The 19609-nt window shown below is 36.4% G+C and overlaps 1 protein-coding gene across 4 annotated transcripts in view; it reads right to left on the bottom strand.

Moving 5' to 3' along the window:
* Window positions 1–19609, bottom strand: part of LOC131166357 (uncharacterized) — a 168453-nt gene that overhangs the window by 39020 nt on the left and 109824 nt on the right. For all 4 annotated transcript variants that reach the window (XM_058124829.1, XM_058124830.1, XM_058124832.1 and 1 more), the window contains one exon: window positions 3798–4005. In XM_058124829.1, coding sequence (XP_057980812.1) covers window positions 3798–4005 — 208 coding nt within the window. The remainder of the gene's footprint in view (window positions 1–3797; window positions 4006–19609) is intronic.

Raw genomic sequence — 19609 nt, 5'->3', positions numbered from 1 at the left:
TCCAACTCTCTCTCCTCACCTCCACTCTCTCTCTCCTCATTTTCTCGGCAAATACTCAGCCGATCAGAAAATAGAAAATACCATTGGGTTCCATTCTCCACCACCGACATTTTAACCGAAGTGGATTTGTTGTAGAAGCGTCGTAAGCACCACTCCTGGGATAAGGTAAACCCACTCTCTCTTCAATTTCTCCCCAATCTTTAGCCAAACTGACGATAAGAAACTATCACGATGATCTATGAGCGTTTCTCTGCAAGTCTAGCGGAGTAAATTTTTGAACTAGGCTTTTCACACACCACTCCGAGGCTAACGTGAGGAATACAAATTATGTGAGTTGTTTTAAAAAATTTAACCGATTAAATTGTAATATTTAATTATATCAGACTTTTGAGAGTGTTTTGGGAATAAGTTAAATTGTAGGGAATGGATTATATTGAATTTTTGGAAATATTCCTAGGATTAAATTAAATTGCAGGAATTTGCAGGGATTGAATTAAATTAGAATTCTGGGAATATTTTGGAATTAGATTAAACTACGGGAATTTGATTATATTGGTATTTCTTTTTATATGTTAGAAATTAAATTTAAATATGGGAAGTGGATCATACCCCCGTTTTTAGAATTTTAGAATTTAACTGGTTAATGGGAGTGTGTGAGCCTTGGGATATTAAAATAATTATCATTCTAGGACTTAGCTTATTATACTGAAATATGTGGTTACAAGGTTTGTGCTCTGATCGCTGTAGGCGTCGGTTTAGGAATCTTACAGGCACAGTCTCCGTGAATACGGTAAGAGGAATAGATTAAGCCAGTTGTTTTTTAAATTCTACTAGTTAAAATGGAAATTATATGTGTATGTATATGATTATCATGTAAGTTTTGAAAGCCAACCGATTAAATTGAAGTTTTTGAGCCTAGGGTTGTGTTAATAGCTATCATTTTCGAAAATGAACCGATTAAAATAAAGTAAAAGGCTACAGGATTTAAGTAATGGATTTTCTGGATTAATTGATTGTTTGAAATGATTGGTTGGAATTGTTTTATATTTTCTAAAAATTGGTCAGAGTGAGTAGGGTTAATTATCTCCGTTTTGCTTATTAACGCTTATTTTGAGTATACGATAAATTGTGGAGATAATTTAACCTATATTTTCAGCAAGCCATATAATGAACATGGATTGACTTATTATTTCAATAGTTATATAAATATGTGTATTATTGAAATTGTGTGGCATGAGGAAAAATGAAAATACTGTGTTGAGTTATGAAATATGTATAACATGTGGAAATACTGAAATGTGTTGGGATTATACTGTATTTGGAATTGTTTATTCAGAGTAGAATATTAATGTTAAATTGCAATCTATGGTTTGAGAACTTTGGTGGACCATAGTATGCACGGTACCGTTGCGAGAGTTATGGAGAGCTTAGTGCAACCACACGTCTTAGAGAGAGTGCTGGTATGGGATAGTCGATTGAGTTGTGAAGGGTAGAGTTCCTCCTGGAGTCTAGACCAGCATGGGAAAGCAAATCGGACTAGCAGACTGAAGAGTTGAGAATTGATTTAACTCTGGTGGGCCGACCAGGCACAACCCGTCATGGGGGGAAGCATGTCGGTTTTTATCCATTTGGCGGTGAGTTCTAAATTCATAATTGTAGATTTAACCCGAGTATAATTGAACAGTGCATGTAAATATAGAACAGTGTATGTGAATACAAAATATAAGAAGACAGAGGATGGGAAACGTGAAAATAGAGTATGTGATAAGAGAACAAAGTAGAGTATATGAAAACACAGCAAATGAAGAGCTGGGTAATATTTGAAAGACAGAATTATGAAGAGTTGGGTTTTACAGAGATAACAACATACAGAGTAAAGTAACAACGAATTAAATGAATTAAATATAGTATTATTATATGTATTTGGGGTGAAATAAACTCTCCATCCGAGGGCTTGCTAAAAAAGGCGAGTGCCCTGGTAATTACAATCTGGTACCAGAGCAGAGAGAAGTTACATGTATAGGCGTGTAATATTCCTTATTCTCGGAGACTTCGCTTATAAACATAACCCCGAAAGCTTATTGAGTAAGGTGAGTACCCTGGTAGTTGTAATGGTATTAAAGCAGAGGGAAGGTACATGTATGGGCGTGTAATCTTCCTTATCCTCGGGAACTTTCACTTATAAATAATTGTGTGTGTGTGTGTGTGTGGGTGAGTATGGGCTAAGAATGATTTTATAACTGTGGTTATATAACAACTGATGATATTTTGCATACACTAAACTCATGATAGCCACACACTTGTATTAATCTATTCCGTCTTACTGAGATGTGGCTCACCCGTTATACAATTCATCTTTGTCAGGACCTCCGCGTCATCGAGCTTAGTGAGCTCGGGGCTGGGTTTGTGGGCATAGCATTTTTGTGAGAGGGTATAGATCTTGGATATATTTTTGGGTTTATGTTTTTAGTTTTTCTGAGATGAATATATACGGATACTGGATGTTGGGAAATTTTTTGGGATCTTTATATATAACTCTGGTATATTATTGAGGATATTTATTTATTTTTCTGCTACGTGATTGAGGTTATGGTATCAGACACAGGTGATTGGATCACATCACACCTCGGGCCCCACTTGGCGGGTTTGGGGCGTGACAGGCTAAGAAATGAGGGGACGTTTTGGGTAAAGACAGTGAAAACATTAGTGAGTTTGATTGATGGGGGTTGCTGTTGGATGAGACTCAGGAATAATATGGATATGTTCTGACTCCTCTCGGCAGCAGGGGAGAAACTTGTTTAGAATCCATCTTTGCCAATTAGAACAATTAACCCCAAAATTATACTAACTGCTTAAGGAGCAGAACACAATAGCTGACTGCCACTACAGAGTCCCACAAACAGAAATAGACAGCCACAAACATCCACCAAAAAAAATAACTGACTAAACAATCAAACAACCAACACATTACCTTACACAGGCCACCTACTGCCATGAACAACCACAAATAAAGAAAGAAAAGTGATTAGACAGCTCAGAAAGTTGACAGGGTCAGTAGATATGGTCCACCTTCTATCATAAAAACACAGATAAATCCGAACCATTATCATTCAAACAACAAAACAAATTGGACACAAATTTCTGCGGTATACAAATTGCCCCAGGCAATCAAGAGAAGCAAGTCCCGAATCCTCTGACTATATTCAGATTCATAAAAAGCTGAAAATTACACAAACATATGTACTGCCAAAAATAAAGTTTTAAGACTTGCTAAACAACTTCAAGCCCTCAAACAAGATGCAGATTACATTTTCCACAGCAAACCAGACTACAGTAGACATCTTGGTGATGAAAGCAGATGCGGAGTTCAGCAACCTGTAGCTGTGAATCTTCAGTTCTCCATCTAGATTTCCTTTCGTAATTCAAAACTTTTCACAGTAATGTACCATTTCCTAACAAGCTCCAATATTTATTTATTTTTTTCAAATTTTTAATTTTTTTTATAGAAAAAGAAACTTCATTGAGAAGCACCCGTATCTCGGATGACATCTTGAAAACAGCAACCCTTAAAACAGCCTGCACCATAAGCCCAGAGAGTATCCAATACTGAATCCTATCCCAAAGAAATTCAACTGATAATCTCTTACCAGAAAATTCTAGCATTTCTTCCCAGCCAAATTCCCCACAACACAGCTCAAAGAGCCAAGCTCCAACATTATTTTAACTTTACATGATATGGCTTATGAAGCAGCTCACAATAAAATGATAAACAATATACAAGGTGATTAGAAACTTACATTTACAGCAAATAACATGCCCACATTGAAAAACCATCTTCTGATTGCTGAGCTTTTCCTGACAAATTGGGCAAGCCTCCTCATTGGCTTTAAGAAGGCATTCATCTCTCTCTTCTATCTGAGAAGTCAGCGAGGTAGCTGTATTTTGAGTAAAGGACAAACTATTTGGGTTCTCCAATTGCACTTTTTGTTTAGATTGTACCAAACCCTGGAAATAACGCATATTAAGTACAAGCAGAAGAAAGGAAATATGCACATGCATTTTGTATGTAAATTTAAAAAATAACTAGAAGTAACCTATGCAGCATACAACCGTGGCTAAGTGAATCCAGTCTGCAAGAAAATGCCTAAGGTAGGCAAAGAGCAGGAGGCAGTGCAAAGCTTTGTAATGTTATAAGAAAGAAAAAGTAAAATTAAAATAAAAGACTGAATTTTATAATATCTTAATATTGAAAAATTACTAAAGTTTGACTTAAGATAAAAGCTCAATACTATCTAAAGAGATGAAAGGAGGGAAATAAATTTTGATATAGACAACCTTAACAACTGAGGCAAAAATTTTATCGACTATAGTACCATTAGTAATGGTAATAAAGTAACAGTAGCAGCAGTAGCAGCTTCTGCTGCTTTTACTACCGGCTACAACTAGTAGTGGCACTAGCAACTAACAACAGCTGCAATAGCACGAGGAGCAGGGCCTAGTTTCTGTACTACTCATTTGTATAAGTTGAACATGACTACAGTTAACTACATTCCAACATGCTTCCAACTCGACATAGGCTTAAGAAATTCATGCAAATCAAACAGATAAGCCAATAGCCACCAAGGTTATTGGCGAAGGATATTTTGCATCTACATAAGCATGTGTGCATGCGTAAGCAAGCTCCCTCTTAGTAAATGGTGAACAATTGTAAACATCTGAAAATTATTTAAATCAAGTGTATCTTAGGGGTCAAGTTGATTCGTGGGGACTACAGCTAGCAGAAGAAGTAGATCAATTGCACCATCCTAGTTAAAAGAACAGATATTTGAATTTTATATTATCGACTGTTGAACTTTATTACGTTTTCTACCCTCTTCTTAAAACACATATTTTCATTGTCCAATGTCCATAAGTAAATGGTGAATAATTGAGAAAAACTGAAAATTGCTTGGATTGATTTCACATTAGGACTACAACAAAAAACAAAACCAAGCCTTAGTCCCACTAAGTGGGGTCGGCTATATGAATCCTTTTCCGCCAATTTATGCAATCATGGACCATTTCTTTTGATAGATTCAAGGATATTAAATCCTTACTCACTATCTCCTCCCAAGTTATTTTAGGTCTACCCCTACCCCTTCTACTACGCCCCACAGTAACTAAGTTTCTATTAAAGTTAAACGCTAAAACCTTGATCTCATCTAAATGCTTAACCCTTGCATGGATAAAAGAAATTAAACATTATATGAGGCATGTTAGATAACAAAACCATTTTCTTTTATCTCACCTAGTGGCTTAACGTAGTAACCCAACCCCGAAAAAATAATAATAATAATAATAATAAATAAAAAATTAAAAAAATAATAAATAAAAATAAATAAAAAGATATTTTGGAGAAGATATTTTGAACAAAGATATTTTGAGATATTTTTATATAAATATCTTGGAGGAGATATTTATTTAGATTACTTAAGGGTTAAGTTAGGATTTATTCTATAAATTTTCTTATTCTCTCTCATTCTCTCTCTCTCTCTCTCATTTTCTCTCTCTCTCTCGCTAAGATCCTTCGCCGTTCGTCGTCTGTTTCCAAAAACGGAGGGTACTGCGTGGAACAGAAGAGGAAACTCTACACTTTTAGTGGATAGGATCGTGGTTTCGGAGAGTTTCGGGTTTTCCCAAGAATCGAGGTAGGAATCTGATCCTAATTTTGATTGGATATTTGGATAGCAGTAGAAAACATAGTAAGGTTATGTTCTGTGGTTTTAGGTTTTTGGGATCTCGGGTTGTCGATTTGGACCGTTTTCATACGAACTTTCATCTCGAGTATAAGGTAAGGGGAATTTGATTACAACAGCTATTTTGGAAAACTAAACCACTAAAAAGCTAGTTTATGTTATTATCTATGATTTAACTGCTTATTTGTGAAATTCTACCGAGCAGAGATGCCGGTTTGACGATTTTACAGTTTTTGGTAAAAACGAGGTTTTCGACGTGTAATCTCCAAAATTTTACAAACATCGTTTATTTGTGTTTATACTATAGTAGGAGAGGCTCGAATCCTTTATTTATTTAGTTAAACTATGTATATTGAATTTCTATCATTTAGTGGGTTTTTGTATTAAACTTGTGTGATATATGTTGATATGTGAATGAATAGATTTTCTATACTATTGATATAGAATATGGGAACGAAGTTCCAAATTTGTTATACTGATAATGTGAATAAACAGAGGTTGGTAATACACCGAACCGCATCAGTAAACAAAGAAGGGTAAACTGAGTGGAAAGACACCGGTTTGAACCTAATGCTATTATGTGAATTTGTGAAAAATACTGGAAATGCGCAGGTTATCATATTTGTATAAATTGAATTTATGATACACGGAACCACAGCTTGAGAGTCCAGGGAGGGTTGAAAAATACTTTCTTTGCAGGGTGAAATGAAACCACTATTATATGATACGGCACGATATCGTAGCTAGATGTACACATGCAACCACACGTATTAAACGATGTGGGTACCGAGATGGTCGGCTAGCAGGGTGAAACCATTGGCTGATATTGGGCCAATGGGGGCAGTCGGATTGCATGTAGCTACTCGGCAATGTCTGCACGAACAGGGCATTGGACGAGTACTAGTGCACAACCCGAGCCACGGGGTAAAACTGGTTATAGGGATATTTTGCTATGGGTCATCTGATAAATCATTAAATGGTCGAAAGACAGATGTGGGAATTTTGTAATATGAATAATGATATACCTGATGCATTACTGTATTGAAAATATTTCATTTATATTCTAGATATTGAATGAAAATATGCATGTATGCAATTACACACTGTTGTAACTCCTTCTTCCTTACTGAGAGGTGTCTCACCCTATCTTACAACCTTTGTTATCAGGTCCGTCCGTGCATCGGTCCTAGTAGATAAAGAGACTGGGGAGGTTATTTTGGTTAGCTTACGTAAGCATCTAAATTTTGTACTAAACTTGATGAAGGTCCTTTTTGGAGGGTCGTAATATGACGATTACTCTAAGTCCGAATGTATGTAAATTATGGATGTATTAGTGAACTCTGGTATAAGGCTAGTAGTAATCCCAATGGATGTTTATGTTTTTCCGTGACATTTACATCATGATTATGTATGATTTACACTCGTATGTCCCTGTTTAGGGCCGGTTGTTTCCATATCTTGAACAGGTATAGGTATTTGATGTATGTGAGTGACACTTGAGTCCGTGTAAAGGGTCGGGTCGTTACACTTAAGCTTTTAGTCTTAGTAATTCGTCCGAAAAAAAAAGAAGACAAAAGTGATGCTTTTTGCCCTAAGGGCTTATATGTTAGATTACCAAATTACCTAAAAACTTAAGCAGTTAGGTTGTGGGTCAACAATGTATATCAAGCTTTAACACCCCCACACATGCAATCCGACATCATGTGGAGAGATAAACACACAATAAATAACACCCATTATAGGGAATACAATAATTTGTAAACATCACATAGTAAAAGTGGGCAACAAGACTATAACCCAAGACCTCCTAGCAGCCAAGGTCTTAAATTTCGATTTTGACTAAAATTTAGAAGCTCCATAAATATGGAAATTTCGATTTTTATTTAAAAGAATGACGGAAATTAGTAGTAAAGCATGGAATTCTTTAATAAAATTTTAGAAATGATTAATAGACATAATAATGCAAGTTCTAAGACTAATACATTACAAATTAAATACATCTATGTTGTGTATGAGACACAATAGTTGTAATATAATGTGCTTTAAACATTTTCACAATACAATGTGCATTAAACATATTTGTAATACAATGTATATTAAACATTTTAGGTAAATATAAATGAAATTCATAAATCAATTAAATATTATTTATTATTCAAATAAAGATAATTTAGACATGAATGTTTCAATAAAATGTTGTGTTAAGTTTATTTTTTCAAGTAATTTCAAAAGCCCTTATAATAATCTTTTGTTTCAATAAAAAAATAAGATAAATTAAAAGAGGAATTTCACTTTGCATCTAAAACTCCCATTTGAATTCTAAGGAAATCTTACTCGATAGTTAAAATTTTGACAAGTTTTGTAAAATTTCGAGACTTCGATAAATTTTGGATGATTTGTTGAAATTTCGATGGAAATTATGGAAGATGGAAATCGGCTGTCATTTCGATTTTGAAGGGTGGCGGAAAGTGGAAATTTTGAAAGGAGTTTTAATAATTTCGTGGAAATTTAAGACCATGCATAGTATATACATACATATATATAAGAGAGAGAGAGAGAGAGAGAGAGAGAGAGAGAGAGAGAGAGAGAGAGAGAGAGAGAGAGAGAGAGAGAGCTGATATTGAATAAAACATCCTTAAGAGTCTATTGGAACCATAACAATTTTTTTTGTCTCTTTTTTAATAAGCCAGAACTATCATAATTTTGCAGTGGCTAAGAACATGTGACTGGGTTGCTTATTTTGAGAGTGTTGAGATGTCTGGAAACTCTGGACTCTGGAGGCTTTTATGCTTATTTCTTTTAGAGGTTTCGGAAGAGGAAAGGATGCTGAAAAGTTGTGAATTTGTGCAGCCTCTGCAGGGAATTAGGGTAATGAATGAGGGGGATGCTCAGATTTATAACAGCTAAGTTCTCTCTCTGCAGTTGCTTTGGGATAGAATAGGTTTTCTGGCATCATTATAGGCTTATTTGGCTAGTTCAAAGGAATACACTTTATGGACTTCCAGCAGGATTGGGTGGCTTCGTTGAGCTCATCTTTTTTTATTTCTATTTCCTAGATTTTGTTTTCGTTTTCATTTTCTTATTCTTTATTCTTAGGAGGATGTCTTATCCTCCTCCTTGTATCACTTTTCAGCCCCTAATAAATTTCCATTTTAATTGTGGAAAATAAAAACTTGTAAGCCAGTCCCTCACTAGATGTTATTCAATTGTCCTGTGTACAAGTTCACGCCTTAGGTTGGTATAAATATGGGTTTCCTTCAATTGATAAAGGTTGAGTTGGAGGTTGGAATTTCTACATTGCTGAAATTGAGATGACCATTTACAAGTTATATAATAAAGAAATAAATGTTTAAATAAGCAAACCGCATGCGCAATCATGCATATTTCTCTTAAGTAGTGTTTTTTATGTATACGTGCCTTATGCTTTCATGGCTCAGAGATTCAAGGCATGCTCAAAAGTTTCACTTTAAGATCGTTATCTCTTAAAATCATGGGTTTGTTTATTTGAATACATTAGGGCTTATAAAGCTAGGTCAAGATCTAGAACATTTTTTAATGTTTACAAACTTACCAAATAATAGCTCTCTCTCAAAATCATTTGCTTTGTTCGACTATGATTCGGGACATGTGTATATTTTTTATGGTATGGTTATTATCTCTTGAAAAAATCAAGACTTTTGCCTGCTAGAAAACATTAGGGGTTTTGAGGCTAAGTCAGTTTGTGTGGTGGCTGCAGCATTTGTTGCATTGTCGAAGAGCAGTGAGGTTGAACTAGAGAGAGAGAGAGAGAGAGAGAACAGAATGTGAAAGGGGTTGTATCTCTGGGCATCATGGCAGAAGTAGAAGCCAGAAAGGAGGTAGGCGACCCAACATACTCCAAACAATAGATCAACAATGGTAACTACTCTTAGAAGTTAGAATGAATGCCGTAAGGTGTCTAACACCTTCCTTATGCATAATCACGCTCTCAGATCCATCTCTTTTTTTTGTAGATCATTAACCCTATGTTTGGAGAGGTATTGGATTTGAATTTGTATTGGATTTTGATAAGATGTAATATAAATTTGTATTGAAACTTGTTCAAATCCACTCAAATTCATATCCAACGACAAAAATCCATGCTTGCAAACACAATGTATAGGTCTTTTCACTTCTCCCTTCCCAAAAGATGAAGTGGCGACTCCACTTTGCCACGTTTTATCCCTCCATTCCGTCCTTCAACGTTGCACGGTGGATAGAAACTGGCATTGGCACCTAGCTTAGGTAGATGGATCTTCTAAAAATATGAAAGTAAGATTGGTTTATATTTGGTTGCCTTTTATAGATTACGTAAATATTGCATGCGATTTTGTTTTATTAGGTTTACATGTTCTATTTTTTTTTCAGTTATTTTATTTTGTTAACTTTGAATGCATGATTTGATCATTGATTGCTTGTCTTAGTCAAGGTCTCAAATTTTGATTTCAACTCAAATTTTAGAGCTCCCTAAGTATGGAAATTTCGACGGAAATTTCGATTTCGATTAGAAAAAATAATGGAGATCAGTAGTGAAGCATGTAATTCTTTTATGAAACTTTAGAAATGGTTAATAGACATAATAATTTAAGTTTTAGGACTAATTCATTTCAAATTAAATACATCTATGTTGTTTATGAGGTGGAAAAAGTTGTAATATAACTTTTTATCAAACATATTTGTAAGATGATGAGCATAAAACATACTCAATTAATACAAATTAAATTCCTAAATCATTTAAATATTATTTAGTATACAAAAAATGATAATTTTGACATGAAAAGTTAGAAAAAAAAATGTTGTTGTAAGTTTATTTTTTTCATATAATTTCAAAAGCCCTTGTAATTATCTTTTTGTTATGATATAAACATAAAATAGATTAATAAACAAATTTCACTTCAATCCTAAATCTCTCAAGTTTTGCTAAAATTTCAAGATTTTGATAAATTTCAGATGATTTTTTGAAATTTTGATGGAAATTTAACACCATCGTCTTAGTGTACTTTCCCTCGCATGATTGAGTAGAATATCCCTTGATTTTAAATTGTCCACCTACATGGTCTCTTGCTTGACATTAAAATACCTTAATCAATCCGGATGACGAACCTCAAGTTGTTGTTTTGCGCATGCCTTCAAGGATCTCGAGGTGAGGGTGGTTACTATCTTGTGCGAGGCCAACCCAATGTATGGGTAAATTCAACACTAAGACACCTTCACTTGTTAAAATCCATTTGAAGAAGGACCTTAAGGTGGTGTCTTGTGCATGCTTTTGAGGATCTCGAGGTGAGGAAAGTCGTCGTATTGCATGGGGTCATCCAATATCTTAAAGGTCGGTAGCTACTAAAATGAAAGAAGTAAAGTCTTGATGGGTTAAACTCGAAGGTAATCATAGGCTAATTTGGTATCATTTTTCGTGGAACGGGTGTATTTGGGGGAGCTAGTACCTTCCCCTTGCATAACCATGTTCCTAAACTTGCCTCAGGTATGTAGACTTTTGACTATTGGTTCCTTAGACCGTAGGAGTAAAAGTGGACAAATCAATTGGTAGCAATTAATTAGGTATTCTAACCTCACCTAGAATACAAAAGGTTAGTGGCAACTTCATTGCTATGCATTTTTGACCAATATCTCAACCTTATTCAAATTTCTCATCTCGAGTTCGCCATTTGTGTCAAGCCTGTTTAGGGATTCACTTTGGTAGAGATGGCTCTGTAGCACTTGTTGACAGCTTGGCAACTTTTCTATGGACATTAAAGAGTTGAGCCATGGATTAACCTTTAATTACGATGAATTTAACCACCGAGGCTTTATGGTTCTTTCTAATACTTGTGTACATACCTGTTTGTAACTTGCATGAATAATAAAACAGTTGCATGCTATGTGCTTGTGGGATTTTTGGGTTTTTTAAGCCTTTTATTGCACACGCCTCATAAGCCCTATACGCAGGTTGTTCTCTTTCAAGGATTAGTCCAAAATGTTGTAGTGTTAGGTTGTTAGCCTTTCAGAGGCATGAATCTCCTAATAAGTGCATGAAACATTCCACTCAAGATATACCTGGTCCTCGTATAACTTGTAATGGGGTCGGATGAAGACTTTGCTAGCCCTAGGGCATGCAAAGATAGACTGGGAACCTACAACTGTTAGGGTTTAAAGCAATGTTTTAAAAGGCAAAGGTGTAAGACGGGGCGTTTTACCACTAACAAGGCGAGGCATAACCACGTAAGCCTCAAGGGAATTTAATTTTTTATTTAAAAATATATAAAATAAATTATACTTACTAAAAATCATATGAATTTTATTTAATAATTAAAATAAAGCACTTTCTTTAAATTTTACCCCTAAAAATAGCCTAAAGAGTCAACTCAAGCTAGCTGTGGGGGTATTGGCCATGAATTACAAAGCCACTGCCACGTGCCCATCCAAGCTTTAATATTTGACTCCAAACCCATTGTCTTCCTTGGTTAAAGACATAGTCATGACTCTCTCTTTCTTCTATCTCTCTCTCTCTCTCTCTCTCTCTCTCTCTCTAGAGTGATATAAGTCTACGATAGATGATTTTTCATGAAGCAACTAGAGGTCAAGAAGAGAGAGTTCTGCATAAAGATACGAAGCAGCTGAGTATCAAAGAAAGAGGCTTCTGTAAGAAGATTTGAAGCAGCTGCAGGTCGAAGTGTGTCTAAAATCGGCATTAGGTCTTCGACATAGGAAAGAGATTGCCTAAGAAGTCATTGGCACGGATCTATAAAAGATCTGAGGTTGGCCGACGATTAAAGTAGGTCGAGAGAGAGAGAGAGAGTCATGGTGCTTGATTGGCTGAAATGAAACAACCCAATCATTCTATCAAAGGTGTCTTTCCGGAGAATATCAACTGATGCAAAGAGAGTATTCGTCGATGTCGAGGAAGCTTTTTTTGCTCCGTAATTTGCACAAATAATAAGGTCTGAAATGCGTATGCCTTCTCTATTAAGACGTGAAATGCGAGTTTTTCTGTGCAAGGCATATGCCTAACTCCAAAATGCGTATGCCTTTTAGGGACTTTCGCCTTTTACATTATGCCTTAGGGCATTTTACCCTCAAAATGCATCAAGGCACGCCCTCAAGAACGCCTTTTAAATCACCGGTTTAAAGCCTAACCTCATGTAATGAGCTATAAAAATTCTAACCCTAGGATAGAGCCTTTAAGTATAAGCCCCCGTGGTTAGGGACCTACCATTTTGGGATAGAGGCCTCTTCCTCCTCCATATGGGTGTCAACTTACATATTCCCTAGGGTTTGTCTTTTAAGCGTGCTAATCTCTTGATTCTTAATGTGCAACATGTTTCATCCTAGAGTTAGGGTGCTCATTCAATAAAGATAAGGACACTTGCATCTAAGTCCACCTCATCCCCTCCATCTTTACTCGATCTATGAGCCTTCATATCTATGCATGCTCAACTTGGAGCACCAAACCATTAATCCATGCTCAATCTATAAGCACCCTTCTATTCATTCTTAATCTATGGCCACCCCTCCATCAATGCTCAATCCGAAAGTACCCATCTATTCACCCATAATCTATGCACACCCATCTGCCAATGCTCAATCTGCAAGCACCCATTCATTTATGCTCAATTTTTCAGCACCCTTCCAGCTATACTCAATCTATAAGCAACTATTTATCCTCTCATTAGTCCATGCTCAATTTGTGAGCATCTATTTTTCATCTACAATGCTCGATGTACAAGTACACATCTATGAACATCAATCTGCCATGCTCAATTTGATAGCATCCATCTACTCATAAGTGCCAATCTATACTCGGTCTGTGCACATCAAGCCATGATGTAAGCTCAACCTATGGTATTCATTTGTGCTCAACTTGGAGCATCCTTTCATGTGCCCATCATCCCACAATCTATGAACATTTTTCTTCCATACTCAATTTGTGAGCATCTTTCTATGCTCAGAACCTATAGATATTTGTCTGCCCATGCACCATTAGAATCTATTCACTTGTGCTCAATCGTAAGCATCTCTCTAACCATGCTCAACAGTGAGCATCTACATCTCTATGCTAAATCTGTTAGCATGCCAACACCTATGCTCAATATTTTAAATTTCATTCACACATAATCTCACTATGAGCGTCTATGTCTCTATGCACAATCCACGAGAATGCAACCATCTAAGCCCAAATATGTGGGCATCAATCTTTTATGCCCAATCTATAGGCATCCATCTGTCTATGCTCAATATGACAACATCTATCCATCAATGCTTAGACATGATTGTTTGTCTTTTCATGCAACCATCTATGCTTGATCCACAAGCATCTATCCCCATGCCTAATCTGTGGGCATCCATTTACTCATTTCTAGTTTATAAACATCTACGCATCCATGCTTAATCTACATATGACGACGACATGCTTAGCCTTAAGTGTCTCAAGCATCAATTTGTTCATGCATGCTCAATCTATGAGCACCATTCTTCTATGCTGGCCCAATATGAGAACATTCTTAAGTCCTCTCTCCAATTTCCTAATATGTGAAACACTCACTCCTCCATCTACCTATTTACATAACATTGATAACAACACCACTCCTTCATTAGTTTGATGTCATTAGCTTTAGTCAAAAGAAATGTTTATCCATACATTCATTTATGCATTAATTCATGCATTCGTGCATTCATTTATGCATCCAAGCATAAGTCATTTATGCATTAATCCATCCATTCATGCATCTACACATAAGTCATCAACGCACTCATGCATCCATTCATGAATCATAAGCATCCAAACTTCCTCAAGATATATACTGAAGAGTTCTGTTGGCATTGGATGCATAACCATTGTAAAGGCATCCACTATTGCACCATAAAAGAACCCCCACCCTTAGGACCAAGAAAATTGCAAAACATATGGAGGAAAGGATCCTAGGGTTGGAACAGAATCAGAGAGAGATTAGCCAAGGCCTCAAGACCCATAGGGAGCATGTGAGTAAGCTAATGGAAATGCTAACTGTGACAGATAAGGGAAAAAGGGTCTAGAGTAATTCAATAGAGCACGAGTTACTTCAGGATGAGGACCTCGTATTGCCATATGGGCTTGCACCTAAAAGGATTCAACTCCCCTCACTGATGTGTATTAGACCTAGATATAACTTTGATGCAAGACCTTATAGGCATGCGCCAACGAGACATCAATACAAACTAAATGAGGTGAATCATGAACGCCATGCCACAATAATGACCCCAAGTATAATAAACCTAGCCATCAGGGACTTGGAGCCGAAGCAAAAGCATGACTTTGACTGAGGAGAAATACCATACCATTGAAGGGGCAAATCAGTCTAGGCCCACTAGTGCATGCTTGAACGTTAATATGGTGATCCCCCATATGTTTCAAGTGCCAAAATTTGATAAGTTCCATGGGATGTAGTGCCCTACTACACACATTTTGGAGTTCTACAGTAGGATGGTTGCACATGCTCTAGATGATAAACTACTCATTCAATGCTTTCTAGATACCCTAAATAGGGCACCTTTGCAACGGCATATACAGTTGAACATGGCTCGAATCTGAACATGGTCCAATATGGTTAGTGCCTTCCTAACCCAATAAGCCTGTCACAGGAGTCTTGATTACATGTAAAAGATGCATAATTAGGTGTTTAAAGGCGTTAATTTAGTATTACAATTTTACTTAAATGCCTAATTATGTCCAATATTTTAACATTGAGCTTAATTGATGATCTTGAGATAATTATCTTATATTTTCCGTAAATTTACAACATTCGTGTTTAATAATTGCAGGGCAATGCTCGGGAATAAAAAGATTAAGGCCAAGAATTTTAAAGATGGAATGCAAAAGGATGACACGCTTGAAGGACCTTAATTTCATCCAGGAACTTTGAAGATTAAAGAAGAAACAAGAATATGGACTATGAAGACTAAAGAAGAAAATAAGGCATGGGTCAAAACAAAGAAGGCCCATGTGCCTACTTGAAGGAGTCCTACATGATTAGAGGCTGAATTTGGTAGGACTTGGGGCTTAAAAAGGTTACAAAGGGATGTGCTTGAAGAGAAAAGGAAGCATGGACCAAAGCAAAGAGGCCCATGCGCCTACTTGTGAAAACCCACACGGCTAGGGTGTAATTTTGTGGAAGAAACTAACATTCCAACATGGGCTGGCCGTGTGCAAGGGTTGTGGGCTGCTATGGCAGCTATGTCATGGAGGAAAAGAAGCCAATGGGCCAGCAAAAATCAGCCCATGCACCTATCTCAATGAGGAAGTTGGCTAGGGCAGCAAAGGGGGCAAAGAAAGCAAGGGTTTTTAGCGTGTGTATGTGTGGCCAAATGTGAGGAGAGTTTTGGGGAGGCTGTGAGCTTGAGAGCAGCCGCAAGCTGAGAGTTTTGGATCACCATGTGTAATCGCAAGGCTTAGAATCATCTTCTCTACTCTTCTCTCCTCCTCTACTCTCCTTCTTCTTTGTTGGTGCTCTTTTGTTCTTCGTTTTGGGGGATATTTTGAAGGCCATTGAAGGAAGTTTGCAAGGGCTGCGGGTTGAAATCATTGGGGCAGCCGAATCTAGAGAGGAGTCCCCTCCATTCGGCCACACCATGAAACCCTCTCTTCTCCTCTTCATTCTTCCATCTTTTATCTTTTAATTGCTTTAATTTCATGTCTATTTCAATACCGTATTTTGGTTTATTGTTGGATTAAGTTTGTTTCAATTAAGTTGTTGGTTTAAGTTTATTTTGTTTAAGTTAATGTTTGATTGAGGATTTTATGGTTGAATGTTTAATTTGATTAATAAAATTCTCATTTTTTGTCTTTTGTCTGAATTTTCAAACGTAGGATTTAGTTCTTTATCTGAATGTCTAAACATAGGTTTGTTTTACTCATTTAATTTGGTTATCGTTTATTTTATTGTTTGGATGAATCATTGAGTGAGTAATATTGGTTGCGTGGATTTTACGTAATTGTTTAGATTTTATTTGCATTCATGGGATGTTCTAATACACAAAAAGACTAGAATTTGGTTAGAATTTGGTTAAGTAACAAGGTTGCACACAAGGTGTTCGATAAAATGTCTGTTAGAACATGAACACTATAGTTGGCCATTTATTGTACGAAATAGTGGATTAGATGATGTTGTTGAATGTGGTTTAGCTCCTCGAAGCAAGGATAATTGCCATTCATTCAACACACATCCCTAATTTCTTATGATTTAGGGATAAATATAGTGTTGGTGACACAGATATTGGCGCGTGAATTTTTTGAGCTTGTTATGTCACCATATTTTATGTCTTACTTGGGTTGCGAACATGCTGCATTTAAATTTCATTTAGTCCATTGATTAGATAATTTACCATCTCATACAAAATCAAGAAAAAGAACCATCTTCCGATCATTCCCGAAAACCCCATTCCATTGCAAATACCATTTTAGTTAGTTGTAGCATTTTAATTCCTTTCATTTTGGTTAATAGTAAAATTTGGAATAAACATACATTATTCTCTGTGGAGATGACTTAGGGACTTCCCTTAATTACTACTTGCAGACACTCTTATACTTGGGAGTTAATCTCTAAGGTCTTTTTAGAGTCAAGTCAAGTCTCTTCCAATTGAATGACTCTACATAATATGAAAAAGAGAGTTCGGGAGAAATTCAAGGACTACTTGAATACATGGAGAAAGCCTTGTTAATACAACCTCCCCCCACTACTAATGAAACTGTGGCAACTTCTGTGAGCACCCTTCTAGATGCTTACTACAAATGGAAGATATGGAGCAAAACTTTTGACTTTGCAAAAGTAGTCAAAACAGGGGAAAGAAAAGAAGCTGCCATTTGCAGCGAAAGAATTCTAGACAAAAGATCGAATCAGGGGTCCAAGAAGTTTGGAGGCAAGAAGGAGAATAAAGTTTAGGCTATAGAGTGCTAGTCACCTAGAGGAAGTAAGAAGGAAAAGGTGGTGGTATGCACTACCACTGCTCAAGAAAGGATGATTGCTAAGGTCACACCTACTGCCATCCAAGCAAGGCCACATCTTAAGCAGCAACAACTAAAGCAGGGAAAAAGGATGACCATTCTACCTATTCTTATGACATATGCAAAGTTGTTCCCAGAACTACTCAGTGTTCGTCTAATTGTACCTATACCGCAAGTAAAGAATTAGGAGCCTTACCCAAAGTGGTATGATCCCAAAGTTATGTGCGAATAACACTATGGTTGTCTAGGCCATTTAATTAAAAATTGTTGGATGTTCAAGTACAAGGTCCAAACCAAATGAGATGAAAAGTGGATCAATTTTGGTGATAATGATAAGCCTACAAGCTAGTAGGTCAAACACTGATGTCGTAGAGGCAGAGAAATGAAGTTGGTAGAGATTGAGTTGCTCCTCAACAGTCAGGACTCACCAGAGTTGGTCGAGAAAATGTGATCCTGGTAATTTTTTAAAGTGAATTTATGGTTTAATACTTATTTTGCTTTGTTTTATTTTGTCAAAAATTGAAAAAAGGGGTGTTCTATGCTCATAAAAAAATGTCAATTCCAGTTTTTATTAATAAAAGAAAGCATTTTTAGAAAATTCCCCATGCATATGCAACCTATGTTGCATAAGTATTATCCTACTTGTGTTGTGCCATGTAAGTCCTTTTTGCAGGTCTAAGGATTATGAATTTATCTGGTCAAGGGAAGTCAATCCAGATTTTGATTCAAAGAATTCAGTTCACTAAATAGAGCCATATGAAGCAAATCTACTAATGCCAAAAAATGAACGTATATTATTCCAAAGTAGAACTCAATCAAAGCAATCAAAAGATGAGAAGAAAAGACATTGACACTAAGGCATGCCCAAAAGAAGAAAAGGAATCAATAGCCCTAACCCCCAAAGCTCAAGTGAGTTTTCACTGGAAGAACATCATTGTCTATGAGCGCCAATTTTATTTTGAAACATTTTGCACTTGAGATGAATAAAAAAATTTTTTATTTATCTTGTGTGATTTTTCTTTGTGTTAGCAGCTGAAATTTGGACTAAAGAAAAGCGGCCATCATTGGCTGACTATTAAAAGCCAAAAGGACCAGTTTAATAAATTTAGTTTCCACTTATTAGCCCTTCGAGCCTAAATAAGTAAGCAAATTTATTTCTAAGTCACTTATCTAAATACCTAGGGTTTGGGGTCCTAACTAAATGACAATTCAACTGAGAGAATTAAAAGTACCAAGATGAAGGCAGGCAATCTTTCAGTGACGGCGGATGGTAGTAGCTATGACTGCACCAACCAGGGAGGATATGGCAGCAAATAGGAAGAGAGTAAATTCTGACAAAGTAGACCAACAACTAAAGCGCAAGGACTAACAAACAATGATCAAGGAGACCACTAGAGGATCCTGGCAGAAGTGGGAAACTCCTTAGCCGCCTGGCCGAAGAAGCCGTATTTTGGCGACACGCAGCACTACAAGGAGCTCCAACAATGTCCGGTTCTTGGTGCCCATGTGGTTGGGCATAGCTATGGCTTGGAAACCTTGGGTTTTAAAGAAACTCTCTATCCCTTCACGAAGCTGGTTTTCAAGTGATGCAGCAATGCTAGACAGCATCCATGCACGGGTCGACAGAGAGTAAGAGTAGCGGCGGCCAATCTCCGAGCAGGACGGAGGTCAGGGGGACGGGGCAAGCTCTAGTTGACGGTTGCTAGGGTTGTATCTTAGTTTTTTTTTTTTTTTTTTTTTTTGACCTTATTTTTTATTACTAGTACTAGATTATTATTTTTTGTCTTAATTTTTGTTAATACTTTTTAAAAATTTAAAGACTTCAAAAAAGATGCAGAAAAATTCTAAAGAATTTCTTAGTTACTTGCTATGGTTTTTGTAGCCT

Source organism: Malania oleifera, chromosome 10 (genome assembly GCF_029873635.1).
Source record: "Malania oleifera isolate guangnan ecotype guangnan chromosome 10, ASM2987363v1, whole genome shotgun sequence".
NCBI lineage: Eukaryota > Viridiplantae > Streptophyta > Magnoliopsida > Santalales > Ximeniaceae > Malania > Malania oleifera.
This window is presented reverse-complemented; position numbering and strand designations above follow the sequence as displayed.